Source organism: Ascaphus truei, chromosome 1 (assembly GCF_040206685.1).
Source record: "Ascaphus truei isolate aAscTru1 chromosome 1, aAscTru1.hap1, whole genome shotgun sequence".
NCBI lineage: Eukaryota > Metazoa > Chordata > Amphibia > Anura > Ascaphidae > Ascaphus > Ascaphus truei.
Genome location: NC_134483.1, coordinates 37,883,712 through 37,905,405, shown reverse-complemented (window position 1 = coordinate 37,905,405; position 21,694 = coordinate 37,883,712). Strand labels below are relative to the sequence as shown.

General features: G+C 41.1%; 1 protein-coding gene across 1 annotated transcript in view; it reads right to left on the bottom strand.

Annotated features, from left to right (window-relative positions):
- Window positions 1-14,955: 14,955 nt before the first annotated feature.
- DCC (DCC netrin 1 receptor) overlaps window positions 14,956-21,694 on the bottom strand; it is an 837,937-nt gene continuing 831,198 nt past the window's right edge. Inside the window, exons 28-29 of the mRNA XM_075586416.1 lie at window positions 15,788-15,930; window positions 14,956-15,365 (exon numbers count right to left, since the gene is read on the bottom strand). Of these exons, the coding sequence (XP_075442531.1) occupies window positions 15,276-15,365; window positions 15,788-15,930 (233 nt within the window). The 3' untranslated portion in view covers window positions 14,956-15,275. The remainder of the gene's footprint in view (window positions 15,366-15,787; window positions 15,931-21,694) is intronic.

Here is a 21,694-nt window from a genome sequence, read left to right as displayed (position 1 = left end):
GATTAATGTAGATACGGTCCCAAATACCAATCAGAGTTGAGACCATAGGGTATTCTGGTTTTCAATGTGAAAATCCAGTAAAGCTCTCGTTTGTCCAGAAGTTCTACCCTATTGCCCCCTCTGATGGGATAGGGTACGTGTTCTATTCCTATGTAGGAAAATGTATCAATGCTTCCTAATTTGCAATTAGTGAAGTGTTGTGCCACTGGGTGAACAAGATCTCCCTTTTTAATAAGTCTCATATCTTCTCTAATACGAACTTTCAGGGCGCATGTGGTTCGGCCCAGATATTGTTTGCCACATCTGCAGTTCAGAATATAAACCGCGAATGTGGTTTCACAATTAATAAATTATATAATAGGGAACCTGAACCCAGTGACAAAAGATGTAAACGTTGAATCAGATACCATATGTTTGCAAGAAATACACTTTAGACATTTAAAACTACCCTTTGGTAATCGTCTAGTGCTAGTGTTTTGTTTACTTAAGAATAGACTGAATTAGCAATGGTTTTGGCTTTCTTGAAGACAAACCGAGGACCCTCCGCATACACTTATTTTAGAAGAGGATCCCCCGACAGTATCTCCCAATGTTTTCTTAATAATGTACTTGATTTGACCTACTTGAGTATTATATTATGTAATAAATAAAGGAATATTAATACCCATATTGCTATTTCTGAGGGATTATTTTCTTTGTTTGACTAATAGGTCTTCCGAAATCCCAACTCTGATTGGCTCAAGTAGACCATGTGACAGAGGCTTTGATTCAGCCAATCAGAGTTGGGATTTCGTTCCCACGCTCTGATTGGCTACCGTACCATGTGTCGCCGGCCATCTTTGTTTTGATTACGTCATCTTAAAGGCAATTGAAGCTCAGCCATTCTGATTGGCTGGCGTCATTGCTTTTAAATGACGTCATCATTTTTGTTTTTGTTTTTTCCAAATCACATGTTTTTCACGGCCTAATCAGGGCCGTGGGAAACATTTGACCAAAATGTGACGTCATAGGCCTATAAAAGCCTATGTCGTCTCATTTTGAAGCCAGATGCCGAGTAGGGAACACCTCCCCTCCTAAGAAGAAAAGAAGGGCGTGGTGTAAGTAGATGGAAGAAGACAGAGAAGACCCCAAAGAAGAAAAGATGACCCCAAGACTGACGTAAAGGATTACAAATAGAAGAAAGAAGAGACCGTTGTGTATTGTAAGGGTTTATTATTTTATGGTTACCTTTGGATTGGTTCCAGTGCTTCCGGGTCACCTGGATTTTGATGAATGGGCATCTAATGGTAAGTAAACAAAATAAAAGTTTATTCTTTTTACTTTTACAGGTTTTTGTGATTTTTTATTCATGTCTTTTATTTTTTCATTCCCATTTAATGCCCCTGAATGTATCTATGTCCCTATGGATATAATACATTCACGGACACTGAATGGGTGTATTCTATGTGATTTTTGGATGTAAATGCATTGTTTTTTATGCTCTATTATTGCCCCTGTATGTTATGTATATCTATCTATATGGAAAGACATACAGGGATAATAATTGATTGTTTTGCTAATGTTTATGTTATTTTCATGTATGTCTAATGTATTTAGCAGCTTTATTTATACATCGGTGTGAATAATGTAATTTGTATTTAGTTACAGGGTTTTTTTTAATGGCTTATTTCTGGTAGTTAGATTGGAATGATGGTGGTTACTTTCAATTAGAATTCTTTTGGCAATGGTTTGTATCACGGGAGACTCCTGTGGCGGGTAGGATCTCGGTGGCCGGAACAGCACGAGCGTAGTAGGGGTCACAAGCAGAGGTCCGAGGCCGGCGGCAGGCAGCGAAGTCAGGTACAAGCAGGGGTCCGAGGCAGGCGGCAGGCAGCGAAGTTAGGTACAAGCAGAGGTCGGCAACGAGGAGACTGGAACAGGACAGGCGGGGCAGGACAGGGACTAAGAACAGGGAGCAGGGACTGATCCTGGGGAGCAGGAATAACCAGGGACAAGCCAGATTACTAGCAAGGACCTTTACTGTGAGCAGACTACAATACAGGTACAGGTACAGGAAACAGGTCAGGATCAAAGACAGGCATGAGCATACTGTAGGAGTCTGACTAGCAAGCAAAGGCAAAAGCAACAGACAGGAAGCAAGCTATAAAGGACAGAGACAGGAGCAACAAGAAGACAGACAGACAGAGGAACCAAGAGCCAACAGAAGACAGCAGCACACCCAGTGGACAAGGAAGCTATGGCTAGGCAGGAGGTCTAGGCAATCCTGACATTACTCCCCCCTCTCAAGAGCGTTCTCCGGACGATCCTCCAGGCTCTTCCCGGAGGCCTTGATGAAATGGCGACTCAAGGTGACCCACCTCTGGTGGCTTGTCAGTGGGCAGAGGGTACTCCACAGGTACATTTGGTGCAGCAAGGAACCTCCAAATGGGTGCGTTCAACCCAAAAGCAGGGGCAGAGAAGCCAGTAGATCCTCCTGACAACCCTCCTGGTTTAGCAAGGTGTCCCTGATGGAAGGCCGACTCACGATGGCCTTCGGACAACACTCCAAGTTTTGCAGGAACATAGGGATCAGCAACAACTCCGGACAACCTTCCAGGCTCTTCAGGGAAATCTTGATGGAAGGCCAACTTAATGTGTACGTCAAGTGCTGATGGGAAATCTGTGAGAGGTGCATTTATCCTTATCGCAAGAGCGTTGGCATCAGCATCAAGAATATTAGGCATAGCAAGGAACTTCACCAGGGATCCGTCTAACGTCATAGCAGGGGCATCGGACACAGATACATCAGGCTCTTCACATGCGGCAGAGGGGACATATTCACTTTCCGTGGTCTCTTTTTGTGACCAATATATCTCTTTTAGTTTTGGAATCTGGAACTTCCCAATGGATACGTTCAACTCCATTGCAGAGGCATGGACATCAGGAATGTGGGCATCAATGACGGGTGCAGACTTTTCACATGTGTAAGTGGGAACATAGAATTCACGCTCCATGGTCTCCTTTTGTGACTGCCGTTTTGTGGTATCACCTAAAGTCTCATTAAGACCAGCTATTTGATTTTTCAGCTCTTGAAGCTGTCCTTCTGCACTTCTTTTCCCACTCAATGCAGTTGTCAGTTCGGCTTCTTTGGAGTTGAGTCGCGACTCCATATCTCCCAGCTGACTCAGAGTAAAGCTTAAATATGTTTCATCTTCTTCATTTCTGATCTGCAGCTGCCGGTACTCCTTCCGGGCATTGTCCAGCTCCAGCTGCAGCCGGACCTTATCACGGGCTGTGTGGTCCAATAATTTGCAGGCATCGGCCATTTTGACCTCATAGCGCTGTGTCAGGCCAGCCACTTGACAGACGGAAACCTTCTCTCTCTCCTCCTTTTTGGCAAGCTGTGTCTTGAGCTCAGCGATCTGCGCCTGCAGCGCTGTGAGCTGCTGAGATGTGTGTTCAGCTGCTAGCTTTAGCTCTTCCTCCAGCGAGGCTCTGGTTATGCTCAGTGTGGCCTTCAGCTCCTCATGCTGTTCTTTGGGGACACACTGGGTACTCAAATAATCTTGCATCATACTTATTTTGTAGGCAGTCTGGAAACTTTCTTCCTGCAGAACTCGCTGCTTTTCTTCAGCATTTACCCATTTCTCTTTGGTGTCCTGCAGATGTGTACGCAGTTCTCGCAGCTGACTCTGCAGCATATTTTCTGCTTGTGTGCGCCGCTCCAGGGAGACACGTTCTTCTTGCAGCACTCTCTCTGCATTCTGCAGTGCTGTCTGCACGTCTAACTTTTCCTGGGCCAACTGTTTCTTCTCCTCTCCTAATTCATGGAGCTTCTTATCTCCTTCACTGACTTGGACATAGAGATTCTTGCACTCCTGGGTTACCATTTCAAAACTGCTATTTAACCCTTCGAAGATCTCTCTCAAAGAACGTAGTTCTGTGTTGAAGTGGCAATTCTTCTCCTCAGAGGCTTCCAATTTTGTGCCAACTTGAGCCATGAAACTCTGGTACTGCGCATTATCAGCATAGGCCTTCTCCAGCTTACTTGACAGGATTACCCTGTCCCTCTCCAACTGCTCTCTTTCTTTCTCCTGGAGAACACACTTAGCAATTGCTGAAGATAGACAGCTTTGTAGTGCAGTCTTGGCCTCTTGCTCCTTATCTAAACGTTCATAAAGACAATCAATCGCTTTCTGTGCAGCTTGCAGCGTCTGAGTAGGGGCATCTTTCTTTTCTTCTACTATTCTTGGGATACGTCTGTGAGTTGCCTTAAGCTGCAGCATATCTCTTTCATCAAATGCAGACTCTGAGGTTAAATTTTCATTCTTAATTCCTTCTGCAACTTCCACAGTAATGCCTCCCTTCTTTTTCTTCTTCCTTGCTTTGAGAAGTTCTGAAGAATCAGTGGTACTGTGTTCACATTTACTGCTCAAGACTGTTTGAGTGGGAGCCATAATTAAACCACACTTCCTAAGACACCAGTAAAGAGGAAATGTGTTTTTAAAGCAGAAGCATTAGAATGAACAACAGGAATATTAGACACAGAGAGACACAAGATAGGAGAGCTGACCCTTTGAGACTTTAACATCAGTCACAGAGATTATAAATGCAAGGAAAAAACATAGACAGAGAAACCTGCAGTTATATCTGAATCTTTTAGGCATAAGGCGTAGGGATATCATACAGACAGAGAAAACCTGCAGTTACATCTAAATCTTTATGCATCAGGCGTAGGGATATCATATAGACAAAGAAAACCTGCAGTTACATCTAAATCTTTATGCATCAGGCGTAGGGATATCATATAGACAAAGAAAACCTGCAGTTACATCTAAATCTTTATGCGTCAGGCGTAGGGATATCATATAGACAAAGAAAACCTGCAGTTGAATCTGAAACTTTTGATATCAGGCATAGAAATATCATAAACAGCAGGAAACTAATCCAGAGAAAACTTGTAGTTAGATCTGAAACTTTTGACATAGGAATATCAGACAGAGAACCCTGCAGTCAAATCTGAAACCTTTGATATCAGGCGTAGGGATATCATAAGTTGCAGAGAAACAAACTTTAGGGGAACTTGCAGGTAAACCTGAAACCTTAGAACCAATCATATGAAAAACTATAGATGCAAGAAAATCAAAGCATGTAGCAACAAAATACTGGGAGCACTTTTGTCTTTTGAAATGAAGACCCTGTGAACAGCAGTAAATCAAGGTAACCGTCTCAAACAGAAATGTGAGTCCGAAAATCTGCAGTGGCCCACCCACAATGCAGAGACAACTCCTGTCCAGGCAATGAAAGTCCGAAAACGGCAAAAACAGGCACTGCAGGGAGGGTTCTCTTTTTTTTTTTTTTTTTTTTTTTTTTGTAAAAGGGAATTCTTCTCAGGGAGAAAGTGGCACAAAAAACCCTGCAGAAACCTTTGCAAAAATAAACATCTCAAAGAAAGCTGCAATAGTCGGTAGCAACAGTTCTAGTCTCAGAAAAAATGTTTTTTCGTTATGAACGCAATAATTCTTGCAGAACACTTAGCAGCAACAAAAAAAAAACCTTTCAAAATCCCAACTTGGATCTCCAAAAAAGAAACGAAAGCACTTATCTTCAACCATGCGGATGTGGTCTGCTGCAGCAGGCAGGAAAGGGTGCAGGCAGAAGAAGAATCTGTTCCAGCGAGATCCAGAAGTGGCCTTTGCTTTCTGTCACGGGAGACTCCTGTGGCGGGTAGGATCTCGGTGGCCGGAACAGCACGAGCGTAGTAGGGGTCACAAGCAGAGGTCCGAGGCCAGCGGCAGGCAGCGAAGTCAGGTACAAGCAGGGGTCCGAGGCAGGCGGCAGGCAGCGAAGTTAGGTACAAGCAGAGGTCGGCAACGAGGAGACTGGAACAGGACAGGCGGGGCAGGACAGGGACTAAGAACAGGGAGCAGGGACTGAGACCGGGGAGCAGGAATAACCAGGGACAAGCCAGATTACTAGCAAGGACCTTTACTGTGAGCAGACTACAATACAGGTACAGGTACAGGAAACAGGTCAGGATCAAAGACAGGCATGAGCATACTGTAGGAGTCTGACTAGCAAGCAAAGGCAAAAGCAACAGACAGGAAGCAAGCTATAAAGGACAGAGACAGGAGCAACAAGAAGACAGACAGACAGAGGAACCAAGAGCCAACAGAAGACAGCAGCACACCCAGTGGACAAGGAAGCTATGGCTAGGCAGGAGGTCTAGGCAATCCTGACAGTTTGGCTTTAGGAATTGAATAGGGAAATGTATCATTGATTTGTATTGTATTGTAATTGGTTTAGGAAATTGATTAATTGATTGATGGTAAATGTATTTATGTTGCTTAGTTTCTATTTGATTTTCATGATGGCATTGGTGGTTAGGGGACATTGTTCATAGTGTATTTTATTGTTACATATATTTTGCATAGTGTTACATGATGCACAGATTAATTGCAGTATGTACACACTCAATGCAATTGTGTGACATTTCATATACATTTGTGTAGCTGCTGGTTTGTTATATTTACAATTGCTGCTGGATTTATTGTAACATGCTATGTGGTGATTTTAAGATTAAGAATTCATGTTTTTATTTATGCATGTTTTATGTGTTTCATAATGGCCAAATAATCTATTATCCATATCTGGATCCAGGCCCGCCCGAGTAAACCAATGCCTTAAGGATCTTGGTCATAGGTGGAGGGTCGTGTTCCTGAGGCTACCAGTTACCTTTATCTATTTGTTTGCTGCAGTGCCTCTAGTCCTCTCTCTGTCCTGTGCTGTCATCTTCTGTGGGTTCAACTTCGGTCGCTCACTGCCATCCTTATCACTTATCATCTGAGATCTGACTCCAAAAGACTGTTCATGGTCCCAAGGCTCACCAAAGTATCCGGTCGCTCCTCCTTCTCTTACCGTGCAGCCCAAAACTGGAGCAACCTACCGGAGACTCTCACATCCACCACCAGTTTAAGATCTTTCCAAACCAAAGCTGTCTCACATTTTAATCTGGTCTGTAACTTTTACATACGCCCATAATATATATTATCTTTAAGTATGCATGCAATGTCTTATATATAATGTATACCCTGCTCACTTATGTAACTGTCTTTGTAACCATGTATTATTTGTCATTTTATCTCTTATGCCAAGGACATACTTGAAAATGAGAGGTGACTCTCAATGTATTACTTCCTGGTAAAATATTTTATAAATAAATAATCCTGATCATCTTGTTGGTCTGTACGGGAGGGCCTCGATTTCCTGGCTGAATTCCACCAGAGCATCTGGGCGGAATGCCCAGTTCTTTCAGGAAGCCCTCTGCATCCTCAGATTTATCACATGGATAGTTGACGGCCTTTTTTATACACCACATTTTTAAACCCCAACGGTATTTAAATCTTCTTTCCTGCCATAAGGAGGTAACCAGACAAATCTCTCTTGTCCTAGTAATAGTAACTCTGGACTAGTCACTGAAATATAGCAGATTTGTATTTTCAAAGAGAATTGATTCTCTGGATTTGGCGGTGGCTAGAATCCTCTCTTTAGTTGAATAATAGTGCATTTTGAGGATTATATCTCTGGATTTGTTTGAATCTGATAATCTGGGGCCAAGTGATCTGTGAGCTCTGTCCATCAACAAGAGGGGCTCATCCAAGCTAGGCTCCAAGTGCTGGAATATCCTCTTTAAATAGTTCTGTAGTTACTCTGGGGTGATTGATTCAGGGACATGTCTAACCCACAAATTTGGTCTCCTCTCCCAATTTTCTATATCCTCTATATTATCTTTCACGGTCGTTAGTTCCTCAATTAATTTTAGGACCTCGTCTTCAACACTTGCCTGTAGTTGCATGGATTCCTCCATTTTCTGTTCCAAGGTTGAAGTCCTCCCAGACAACTCTGCTATTTCAGATGGATAACAATATTAACTAAATGAATTGAGTTATTTCACTTTATGTAAATACCATTAGTTAATTTATACTTATTGAAATTTTCTTTTTCATTTTAATCAAAATGAATTGAGGAAACCACTAATCAATCATAAACCAATTGGTTAAACAATTAAATTGATTATTTCTTATGGAGGATAGAGCAAACAGGTCATCCAAAAAGCATCTTGAAGAAGTGCTGATACAAGCAGGAAACACATTGAAACTGGAAGCTACAGAGACGAGGCCACCTGCAAGTTACGTAGATGGGACCGCCGGCATGGAAAAGGCGGATAACTGCATAATCGGCAAGAGGGTAAGTGTCTTGCTGGCAATCCGACAGTAGATGCGACCGACAGCTGGATCCACTCCACAGCATCCTGGGTCTACTGCAGTGTTATGTGCCAGAAAACTCTTACCTAGCGATGAGCTCATTTCATTTGTATCCTTGTGAGTGTGTTGATACTTTGATTTGCATTCTTCAATATAAAATACTATACTAAAAAGGTCTATCCTTATCTGCGTTTCTATTTTTCCGTTTCTATTACAAAGTTTTACGTGTTCGTGTAAAGAACAGTATAGTATTGTACAGAAATTCTATTCTTTGAGTAATATACTCATTTTGTATTGCTCTGAAATTCACTAAGACATATTAGTCAAAGAAGGAGTCATCTGCAATTCTTGTAATGCCCTGATACAGGCAGGTTTGGTATATTATCAACAATGGGGCAATGTGTGTATTGCATTGGGTTAAAACATCTATTTTTCACCTACAATCATTAGTGGCATATGCTGTTTCAGTATGTCATTATTTATGTTCTTACAATCAGCACACATTTTCTTCTTCTGTGTATGCGTGCTGCATGTTCATACACACGAACGCATTAATAATTGCATCTACTTGTGTACAGGCATACCCCGGTTTAAGTACACTCACTTTAAGTACACTCGCGAGTAAGTACATCTCGCTCAATAGGCAAATGGCAGCTCACACATGCGCCAGTAAGCACATCCTGAACAGCAATACCGGCTCCCTACCTGTACCGAAGCTGTGCGCAAGCTGGGAGACTATAGAGCCTGTTACAAATGCCTTATTTACATCAGTTATGCACGTATATATGACGATTGCATTACAGTACATGCATCGATAAGTGGGAAAAAGGCAGTGCTTCACTTTAAGTACATTTTCGCTTTACATACATGCTCCGGTCCCATTGCGTACGTTAATGTGGGGTATGCCTGTACTCTCTTTTATGCAAGAAAAAGTTAACAATTTGATGCATTTCTGGAGCACGAAAGTGACACATAACTACAATTTCATTATGCATATCATTTGCATATTTGCTGCACAGACAACATACTGTACAAAGCTCACCTAATTTTTTTCCTTGGTGAAAAGGAAGTTGACGCGCATGACCAAAACACATTAGAATTGTCTATTGGCTCAGCAAGACAGATTCATTGCATAAAAGCAAATCTGTAATTTGGTCCATTTGCTAAAACTGTTGGTGCCAAAGGTTTGATCGGAATTTCGCCAGGCTTTCCCCAACTCTATTAAGGTTTCAATTGAATCAGCGGCAACGCAATTCTCTGCCGGTTGGCACATCACTATACCTGATAGTACTAAATAGTTTCCAATAAAACAATGCTTTATACTGCAGATTAGAGATGGGCAAATTTTTGGGGTGGATTCGGATCCGCCACGGATTGGACGGTTCCTTTGATCCGTGGATTTCAGTCTCAAACATTGCGATTCCCCTTTTGCGGATTTTTTTTTTAACACACAATCCATCTGCAGATTTCACAATCCTCTGATAGATTTTAAGAATCCAATCTATGAATTCAGCGATCAAGGATTATTGATTCGGCGGACTGGATTCTTCAAATCCGTCTGCGGATTGCGGAAAACGCCGGGTGGATTGTTAAAATACGCCAACGCATTGTATCCAATGGCGGTTTTGGATTAATACGTGCGGATTGGAACTGCGACCATCCATTGGCGAATTTTACATGGCGGAACGGATTTTGAATGGTGAATTGGGAAAAATACGGGAAAAAGGATTTGGACTGGTTCGTCCATTTCTACTGCAGATATGTTTAACACGTAGCATTGAGGCATTGTATTACTTTTCATCTACAGACTTATTAGTTATGATACACTGCTAAACGTCTTCGATGGCAAGGACAGTGTTTCAGCCCTAACATGTACAGTATTTATATTTTTCATAATGTACCCCTTGCATACCCTAGTGACTTTCAATGTATTGCTCACCCTTTGGCATACAACAGGTATTAGGGTACATTATTAGCAGAATAATAGACAGAATAATGATTAAGTTATGCAATTCTGTCCGTTTTAGTTAAAATGCCATAAGAATAGTTGTACTGACAGATGTATCCTCACAAGCATGGTTTTGAGATGTAATTTGCAAATTTGCCAAGCAAACCACTACATTTATTTTGAATCCTGCATTTTTACTTTGTTGCACAGTCCTCATTCCATGCCTGTGAGCTCAAAACGTGACTTTGCACAAAGTTTTCAATGACCCATATCTGAGGTGGTGTAAAGGAAGGAAAAACATGCATAAAATACCAGTAAGCACTTTTTTTTTTGTATCAAAACTTTATTCAATAAACAAAAGAATGCACCAGTGGGATAACATTTCTATAAAAAAATGAATATGGAACTGTTCTACAGTGCATTAAAAAAGCCCCCCTTTTCTCCTTAAAGTAGTATACAAGATTGTGTGTAGAAACAGTTATTAATTATTTTAAACTGTAAGCAAGTTTCCTTTCTGAGAACAAAATTTACATTTAAATATTGCGGTCGCTAGTCTAATTTGGTTAACAACGCTAGAATTGAACAATTTCCAGAAATCTACTGGCTCAAATGACCTTCTGTAGGTTCTCTGTAAGAAGAAATGTTTTGGAACGTTGGCTTGTGCTGGTTAAGGCTGAGGTACACCCAATTGCATCAGGAACAATTATATGAAAGACGTGGCCACAATCTCCATGAAATACTTTAAGATAGCACTAGCACAAATATCATGGCTTGTGTGGAAAAAAAAGCTGCTGATGTAAAATTCCGGTGATCATCTTACAAATGTGTTTCATACCAAACTCTGCTTTCACATTTGACTCAGTGCGAGCGCCGCAGTATTTTTTTTTATTATTTAACAGCAAGTACTGTGCCAATTAAACAAGACATGCAAGATGTAGACTTGTGACAAATGTTGTTGGAAATTTCAATTTGTGAGATGGCTTGGGCAAAACTGCATTAAGAAAAATGCTGCCACAAAGCAGTAGGGGTGTTATTCATTAAGCTGAGATATAGTAATGCTGATTAGGGGACGGTCGCACTGAAATTCCTATTGAAGTTAATATGAGTTTCTGTGCGGTAATGCCCAGATCTGCACTATCGCAGTTTAATGAATAACCCACTGGATTCACTAAAGTACACAAACCTTTTTATACAGTGTGCAATCACTTATTGTTATTACATAGTATAATATTTGTACCCACAAGGTTGCTAAACAATTGGGCTAACACTAATGTTAGTGTGAGCAATATACAGTATGCAGAAAAAGTTCATTATCACCCAGTGTAGCTTGTTTCTAGTCCATAAACTATGTTTTTATTCAGTAAACTGGCTTCAGACAATAACTTTTTATTGTTTTGGTGTCTGGGGTTATTCCAAAGCCACCCTACATACTGTATACCAAGACACACACTGTATGATAGTGGCTATTTAAACAGAAATATTTAAACAAGGCACTCTGCAATATTGTATTATATACATACTAAATAGCAAATGGCACAAAACGAACTACTTCTGTTTTCTGTGCATAATGGTTAAATGATAGACAAAAGCACATTAAGTAGAAATAGGCAGGTACGTGCTAAGGCTATTCAGCATTTATATACCTACAGTGTACTGTGTTCTAACTTGCAAATGGTACAAGCAAAAGCCATTCTAATAACCGTGATTGCATCACTATTTTTATATAGTTTTAAAATAATATTTGCGGTTTAGCTCATCAAAAATTGTGCAAGCGCAGATACCGTATTTGCCGAATGTGTTTTTTCCTAAAAATGTCCTTCCGAAAACTGTACTTGTATTATATGCGCAGAGCTACACCTTTCATTTTCATGTACTGTAGGACACCTTCAAAACTTTAGGGTCGTATTATGTGCGAGGCCGTACTATATTCGGGCCAATGCGGGTATACACCAAATCAGCTCTTTTTTAGTGAATCTATCCCAAACTGTCACCACAAGTGAAAAATCAGGCACGGAGAAAATGCGTATGTTGGTTTGCGTGTGAATTGGGTCAACATAGCTTTGTGTGAAACGCTGTATTCTCAAACCACTGTAAATATGTTTACTACAAAACACAGACAAATGGGGCACTCAGCGTTAACGTCCAGCTCTGGATATCTGACAGATATCACTTTTATCATCATTTATCTAAAAGGAAACACCCTAAATAATAAATTAAATAATACTTATAAAAAAAAAGCACACCCTACCCTCCCCAACTTGCTGACAAGGCGCAAAGTTGTGCTCTGCCAGGTTTACTTTACAATTATAAAAAACGGTTTCTCCTACCACCTTCCTCCCTTGCACTGAAAATACATGTGCAGCATACTGATAGACGGGTCACACCAGTTTAATAATGATAGATGCATGTACACTTTTGCTATCAGACAAGAGCCGGAACAAAGATACGTTGAATGAAGTATGAGATGTTTCAACTAACTAAACCATTCATTTCTCCACAAAAGGTAAAACATGTTCACAAAGTAATTTCAGAATAACATTTTCAAGTGTCAAACTGCTACATTTCTAACCCCGTTAGGGATTTGTTATTTTTTTTTTTTTTTGGGGGTTGCCGATCTGGGCAGTGCCACAGAGAATTGATCTGGAGCACAGAAAGATGCAATGAAGAATGCTGCAGCTTCAACAGAGATGATTTACTAACACCTCCTGCTTCCAAAATGGTGGCAAAACCATCGCAAAAGAGTGGCACCAGATTTATGTGGAGGGAAAACTCTGGCTCAGGCCTGCACAACTCCAGTCCTCAAGGGCCGCAAACAGTCAAGGTTTTCAGAATATCCCTACTTCAGCACAGCTGGCTCAATTAGTGCCTCAGTATGACCGAGTCACTAATTGAGCTAACTGTGCTGAAGTAGGGATATCCTGAAAACCTGACCTGTTTCCGGACCTCGAGGACTGGAGTTGTGCAGGCCTGCTCTAGCTGCTTTCAATTAGATTATTTTTCTTTAACACATGTGGTGCTCTTGTGTGCACTTGTTTTGCATCAGTTTTGCAGCCTGGGATACTTTAATAAACACCTTCAATTAAACTTGGGGGTTATTTACAAAAATTGCCCACCTGCAAATCTGATGCGTTGGAAACCTGATTTGATAACTCCTTTGAGTGGAGTTTGCATCAAGAATGGGGCTATCAATTAAAGCCTCCTGGCTTAACAACTGGGGAAATAGACTGTCACAAACGGTTTACTGATTTCCGTGAGATTTATTTGCTTTGATAAATCGAGTGCTGTTGTGTATATGTGTAGTAGTGCATCGAGGCGACTTTGATACATGCTGTTTGTAATGTGCATGTAAATATCATTTGAGGTTCATTTATTATTAAATGAAATTTATGCGCACCGATCACATTTTATTTATAATGTATGATTGTCTGTGATACAAATGTGGATTGTGAATAAACTTAATATACACACTCATGAGGTGTGTTAGCTTGATGCCTGGCTGCCAATTTAACCAAGCAAGCTGAAGAGAATACTATTGTACTATCCCCTGCTGGCTTCATATATGTATAGAATTCAGCTTATAACATTTATTTTATGAGTAAATCATTTTCTTTTAAATGAATAACTTAACATGTATCTTGAAAGCTCTCAGGATTATACTGAAGTGTTTAACGGAAAGTCTTAGAGTCAGCTACTGTACAGTACATGGCCTTTTTCAGAAGTGGCTGAGTAGTTAACACTATTGATACCCATCTTAACTTCATAAGTTATTGAGCATGTAATCATGTGCAGCATCTGGTAGCCTTTAATGCGGCAGGTAATGAATAACCCACCTAATGAAGAAATCACTTAGGGGGTTACGAATTAAACTGTAATTGGGCTAATTCGAGTAGTATCACGCAGAAACTTTCTATCGACTTCAATGGGCATTTCCATGCAATAGTGCCCCAATCCGCACTATCGCAGTTCAATAAATAACCTCCTAAGTCTCAACTGCTTTATCATTTCTGTCTGATCTACAATGGTCTGGACGGTGTTATTGAGAAGGTGATTTTTAACAGCACAGGGTTTAGATGAGGATTTTGGCATAATCACATAACTGGGTACACGTGCCAGTCATATTAGCAAGGGTTTCAGTACAAGCTTACACACATGATTATACCAGATACAAGTTGCATGATATTTTATCTTTTTACAGAAGATAGCAGACTGTGTCCTGTACACATTTTAAAGTCTTCTTATTTCAAGTGTCTGCTACCGGACATAAATCTTAACTGCTGGAATATTTTAAAACTTGCAATCAAAGGTGTATCTTCACGAATCCTCTTCATACCCAAACCCTTGTGCAAAATGAGTGATATGACCAAAATATATATATATAGTGTTTGCATTTGTGCTGTTGGGAATATTTCCATAACTTTGGTGCTACATGTCTTTTTCTTTTCCAAAAGTAAATGTATATAAACTGTAAACAATTCTGTAACATCCACCACTGAATTATTTTGCTGAGTTTCGCAAACAAACTTTCGTGATTTAAGACTAGATTTATGAGGAACGAATGGAAACATACATGATGGGCAGGGTCAATATTCCATCTGGACCAGGGGTGGGCAACTCCAGTCCTCAAGAGCTACCAACAGGTCAGGTTTTCGGGATAATCCTGCTTCAGCACAGGTGGCTCAATGAGTGGCTCAGTCAACTGAGCCACTGATTGAGCCACTTGTGCTGAAGCAGGGATATCCTTAAAACCTGACCAGTTGGTAGCTCTTGAGGACTGGAGTTGGCTACCCCTGATCTGGACTATAACAGACTATGCGTGGAACAATGAGACGCACTGTAAGCTTCCAAGAGGCTTTTTCGATCTTTTCAGAAAACGTGATTAGCTTTTTCCCCCAAAATCCATATTGTCATTTCTCAAAGAAATCAGATCTGAAGTAATGATTAAACTCCATATGAATCCTCTGTGTGTAAATTCAATGGTATTGAAAGCTCGGTGATTCAATGCGGATGTCTCCATGAGTGATATTTAAAACACTGGTATGCTGCAATTTTCCTGGGTATTTAATTCATGTATTCTTCAGTTGCAATTAGAAGGCTGAGCCTGTGATAGCATTAAGTTGCTTCATCAATCCCTCCAAGCTGGCCATTTGTTCACTAAGATCATCCTGTTCGTATACCTGTAAAGAGACACCATACAGGTTAATTAGAATTGGATAGAGTAAAAAAAAACTGTCTTGCTGCAAAGCTTTGTGACTATTTATTTTGATGTTAGAGACCAATATGTTGCAATGAAAATGCACTAGTTTTCAAATGCTAACTTTTAATTTCATTCGTTTATAATCAGTTTTCGTACAGCTGAGCTACCAGTGAGTAGAATCAGTATGTGAGATGTTAAGCGAATGCCGCGGGATGAGCCACTATTGCCAAACCTCCGGCATTGGCATTCTGAGACAATGTGCAAACTTTTATCATTATAATAAATTATGTCAACCTGAGTAACCAAAATATCCAGTTTTGTTTAGTGAATTCCTACTTAAATTCCTATTTGTTTAACTGAGGCAGCCCATATTTGATGAAGCAATCATCACGATGTCCTTACACTGGCAGGATCATCTGTATGCTTGTGTCCTTCTTCTGAGACTTCCGGAGCTGTTGGCACTGAAACTGGAAGAAGAGGAGATCTTGCTTTTCCTGCCAACCCCAATGATGCCGTCTTCACTTGTGCCTTAGGAAGGCTGGACCCTGCCAAAGAAAAACAAACTATTCTATTTTTTGTAGGCTGCTGCATAATAAAGAAGTCCTAATTTTGTTAATTTCTAAAAAGTGCAGAGTCTAAAAAATTTCTTATTTCTCTGTCTCAATGCGCTTGGTTAACACTGATTGAAAAAGCCCATGTTTAATATGATATGACTGAGCTTGAGTTATTAATGTGATAAAGGAGATATTTAAAAAGTACATATTCTTTACAACACAGATATTATTTGTCCTGTCAAAAAAATTATTTGAACCAGGGCAGCTGACAGCTTTCCCGGGTCCAAAGACTGGAGTCTCCACTCGGGGTCCCAGGTTGTTTGGCAGGCGGTATCTTCTTTGATCCTGTTGGTGGCACTGCAAGTCCCCCCTCTCTCTCTTTCACCCCTTCTCCCTCTCTCTCTCTCTCTCTCTTTCACCCCTTCTCCCTCTCTCTCTCTCTTTCACCCCTTCTCTCTCTCTTTCACCCCTTCTCCATCTCTCTCTCTCTTTCACCCCTTCTCCCCCTCGCTCTCTCTCTCTTTCATCCCTTCTCCCTCTCTCTTTCACCCCTTCTCTCTTTCACCCCTTCACCCTCTCTCTTTCACCCCTTCACCCTCTCTCTTTCACCCCTTCTCTCTTTCACCCCTTCACCATCTCTCTTTCACCCCTTCTCTCTTTCACCCCTTCACCCCTTCTCTCTTTCACCCCTTCACCCCTTCTCACTTTCACTCCTCTCTTTCACCCCCTCTCCCTCTCACCCCCTCTCCCTCTCACCTCCTCTCCCTCTCACCTCCTCTCCCTGTCCTCTACCTCGTTCCTTTTTCATTCTTCCCCATCTCTCTCTCTCTCTCTGTCTCCCCCCTCCTCTCACTTTTCCCCACCTCTGACTCTCCCCCCCCACTCTCTTTTCCTATCCCTCCTCTCGTTATTATCCTTTATTTGTAAAGTGCTAACATATTCCGTAGCACGATCCAGTGGGGGTACAGAGTGACATCAATTACATAAACAGAATAACATACAAATAAGGACAGGCATGATCAACCAGATACAGAAGGGCCCTGGTCCTGAGAGCTTACAATCTAGAAGACTCCCAATCTCACTCCTCTCACTCCCCCTCTTTCTCCCTTTTCGTCACCCCTCTCCCTTGCCCTGTTCTTGAATTCTCGCTCCCCCATTTCTCTCCCCCTTTCTCTCTCTCTCACTGTTCCACCCTTTCTCTCTCAATCTCCCCTCTCTAACTCTCCTTCCCGTTCTCCCCCTCCTCCTCACTGTTTCTCTAACTCTTTCCCCCTCTCTGACTCGGCCTTTATCCCACAGGTTCTACCTATGGAGCAGGGGTGCGAGGACCATCCAGGTCCTACCCGGTGCAGGAAGGGGGCCTACCCAGGTGGCTGAAAATAGAAGTTAGGCCCAACATCCGACAGGGCCTAACTTCAGGGTTTGGACCGCCAGGGCAGCCTCCCTTCTCCTGCCGTGCCCGGGACAGATGTCCTTGTGCTCCCCCTCTGTCAGAGGCACTGATTAAAACAATCAATCATAGCAGACAAAAGTAAGTGTTTAGAGTTCTCAAATGTATTAAATGAAGAAGTCAGTATGTCATTGTTGCTTAAATTGTACAATATAGTCTCCATTGTAATGATACAAAGCTGAGAAGGCAATAGCTGAGTATTATGGCTTCCACATTTAAACACACAAATTCACTTGCAGGTGACAGGATGGCATCAGATATAGACCCATATATACTAAGAAGCACTATTCCACAAGACACCTTATGGTGTCCATAAGGCGTCTTCCGTTCCTGGAAGGCACCTTACAAAATAGAACCACTTAATAAGCCAGTGAATTTTACATTTTTCTTTCCCTGTGATTAATTTGATGCCTTTCCCTGGCATATTTTAACGGAGGAGCAGGAACCACGGCTGCTTAAATGTTCCTACTCTTGTTAGATATAATATTGAAAATATCCTGTATACCAACTCTGTTTCCCTGGCAAAAGTGAAATGTCATCAAGTGAAAGAGCCTGGAACTAAGGGAATTAATTCAACGTGTGTTACAGCTTTTGTGCCAAGAACACTTGCTTGTCATCCCAAGTAATTACTAGGAGCATGATAGTAGGCAACGGGAGGTGGAATAGGGAATAAATACATAATGAGATTGCGTTGCCATTTGATCCAAAGGCTGTAGGCTGCCAATATATAACATCTAATTCTTGAGGAAAAACACAAGTCAGCCAACTATTCTAAAAACTAACACAGCTTTGAAAACATATTAGTTACACAGAGTCAATATAACAAAATACAATACAGATTCAACTATTGCATTCTCTCGCTGACAAAGGGATGTTGAATGAATTTATCAAATATGAAAAATTCAGGTTTTTAAAATGATAAATGTACTTTTTGTTTAAGCTTATCTGCTTCTAAACAATTATAAGTAAGAGTTCATCAGTAAAATATAACCGAAGTGATATCAGGCCTTAGGGCTCAGTCTGCATCTCTTGTGATTTCTGTGGTTAAGATGGTTACGTTCAGTACACAAATAACACCCTCAATTTGCCATGGGTGACAATTACAACACACCTGTACAAACTGTCTCATGTGGAGGGTGAACTGTGACAGGTTGTACATAAAACACATTTTCTAAAGTTATTGTCTCCAAAAAAATAGCTCTTTTCTAAAGTTGCAGTATTACTTATTCAGTAGTTATATCCTCTTCAGTTCATAGACAAACTGTACAGTTCAAAACCCTGTTAAAAATGCTCACGAAAACACAATTTGTTTTGAATTATCAAACAAAGAGGCTAATTTTATTGAAGTGAATAGGACATTTTGGCTGAAAACAGCCCGATTTCCCACGTTGGCCAATATAACATAAGTTCCTAAATTGGTATTCATGGTGCAGCAGTAACATATTGTTATATGTTGTCTTTCTCAAGTAATTCTACATATGTTGCAGCCAAAGTGATACATACAGCATACTCATATTCCTAGTGAAGTACTGTACCTAAAAAACGCACCTAATAAAAGTTTTCTTGGGAATATTATTCTCCTTGATTAGCTTCTTTTTTTTTTAGGATATAGAATTTTCTTTATTTAAAATGACTATGCACATGAAAAAAAAAAATCTTAATGTATCCAACCCAGGATTCTAGGGTGCAGCCATTAATTGGATGCAAATGTAAGATTGTTTTATACAGTATATTGTAATTTAAAGCTCTTCCTAAATATTGCACCATGTAATAAAAAAAGAAGAAGAGATAAAAGATTATAGTACACCTATGTGATGTGATTACACCTACAGTATTCCAGGGGTGCTATTGTGTTTAACAAAGACATAGGGATAGCCAAGTTTGTCTGTAATATTGAGGGGTTTGCACCATGTGAGGCAAACTGTACGTGTACCATGAATAATGTAAGTAATGAAAAGTTGTGTTCAATATAAAAATGATTTTCCAAACTTATCATTCCTCTAGCTTTGACCGGTTTAAAAATATCCCTGACATTTATTTAATATATTCATATGTCACACTGCACTTCAAACACCCACTGTGCAATATTCTCCCATTACATGTACAGGCAAACTATCAATCTCACCAGCCTGAGAGACTGAAAAAAACTGCTAGATTTTAGCTGTCAATTCCTATCTCGCACCTGTGAATATTTAATTTGGCGACATTTGGGAATTTCCATTTAGCGTAGCATTGACGAGCCAAAATAAAATTGCCTCATGAAAGACGAAGGAAAAAAAAAAGAAAACAATTATCGCATAGTCTGGACAAGGGAGAACTATTTAATAAATATGAAAGTACAGCTCAACCCCGTTATAACGCGATCCGTTACAACGCGAATCCGCTTATAACGCGATGCAAGCGTGGCTCCCAATTTTTGTATTTATGAATACTTTACAACACGATTATTGGTATCTTAAATACGTTATTGTACAATGCATACAATTGTACATTATTTCTAACGCGATCCGCTTATAACGCGATGTGATTCTTTGGACCCCAGGCACAGCGTTATAAGGGGGTTGAGTTGTATATGGTGCAGACAGCACAGCTAATGATATACAGGCGGTCCTCGTTTTACGACGCTTCGTTTTACGACGAACGGCTTATCCGACGCTTGTCAATGCATCCCTATGGCCCGTTTTACGACGCCCGAACGGCTTATCCGACGCTCTTACGACGCTTTAAAAAATTGCTACAAATGAACAACCAGACGGCTGCAAGCTAAGGAGATCATTCTGAACAGTCTGTGTGAAGGTTTGGTGGTGTATTTTAGGCCCTAAACCATGGCTGATCAAAGCAAAAAGCAAAGTGCTGTTACTCCAAAAAGGAATAGAAAATCTATAACTTTGGAGACCAAGCACAACATCATAAAGCGCTCTGAGAAAGGAGAGACGAACACAGAAATTGGACGTTCCTTGGATATACCTCGCACAACTATTGTGACTATAATAAAAGACAAGGCAAGAATCCTGGAACAGATCAAGGGCTCAGCACCTATGCAAGGTACGACAATAAGGCAACGTGCTGGGCATATTGCTGAGGTAGAAAAACTCCTCATCATATGGCTGGAAGATCAATCCCAGCGTCATGTGCCCATTAGTTTAGCCTTAATTCAGGCCAAGGCTTTGAGTCTGTATGAGGACATTAAGCAACAGCATGGAGAAGGGGCCACTGAGGAAACGTTCACTGCAAGTAAGGGCTGGTTTATGCGGTTTAAAGAGAGGGCAAACTTGCATAACATTAAAGTGACCGGTGAAGCTGCTAGTGCTGATGAGGAGGCAGCTAAAACCTTCCCTGTTACATTGGCCAAAATTATAGAGGACGGTGGCTATTGCGCACGTCAAGTGTTCAATGTTGATGAGACTGGGCTCTACTGGAAGAAAATGCCCAGTAGAAGCTACATTGCAAGAGAGGAAAAATCTATGCCCGGGTTTAAAGTTGCAAAGGACAGGCTGACTCTTCTGCTTGGTTCAAATGCTGCAGGTGATTTCAAGCTAAAACCTTTGCTTGTTTATCATGCAGAAAACCCTAGGGCATTCAAGGGTTATGCAAAGCACACACTTCCAGTGATTTGGAAGTCCAACCGTAAAGCATGGGTAACAGGGAGCCTTTTTGAGGACTGGTTCCAGCATCAATTTGTTCCGACTGTGCAATTATATTGCATGAACCAGAACCTCGATTTCAAAGCGTTGCTGCTCCTGGACAATGCTCCTGGCCATCCCGTGTACCTGGATGACCATCATCCAAACATCATGGTGGTGTTCATGCCCCCCAACACCACCTCACTGATACAGCCGATGGACCAGGGTGTTATCGCTTCCTTCAAGGCCTACTATCTTAGGCGAACATTTGCCCAGGCCATCAGAGCAACCGATGTGGAAGGTGGTCCAACCCTAAAAGAATTTTGGAAGGGTTACAACATTCTTCATGCAGTGAGAAACATCGGAGAGGCATGGAATGAGGTGAAACAATCCAATCTAAACGGAGTTTGGCGTAATTTGTGCCCGGATTTTGTGTCTGATGTCCAAGGCCTTACAGAGACTGTTGCAGAAGTTACAGAAACTGTTGTGCAAATGGCCAGAGATCTCAACTTGGAGGTGGAAACCGAGGATATTGAGGAGTTGCTCGCCTCACATTCTAACGAGTTGAGCAATGAAGACCTCATGCAATTAGAGGAGCAAAAAATTGCTGAAGAGGAGGCCCACCAATCTGCTGATGTGGCACAGCCACAGCCACGTAAATCTTTGTCTAGCAAAATGTTGG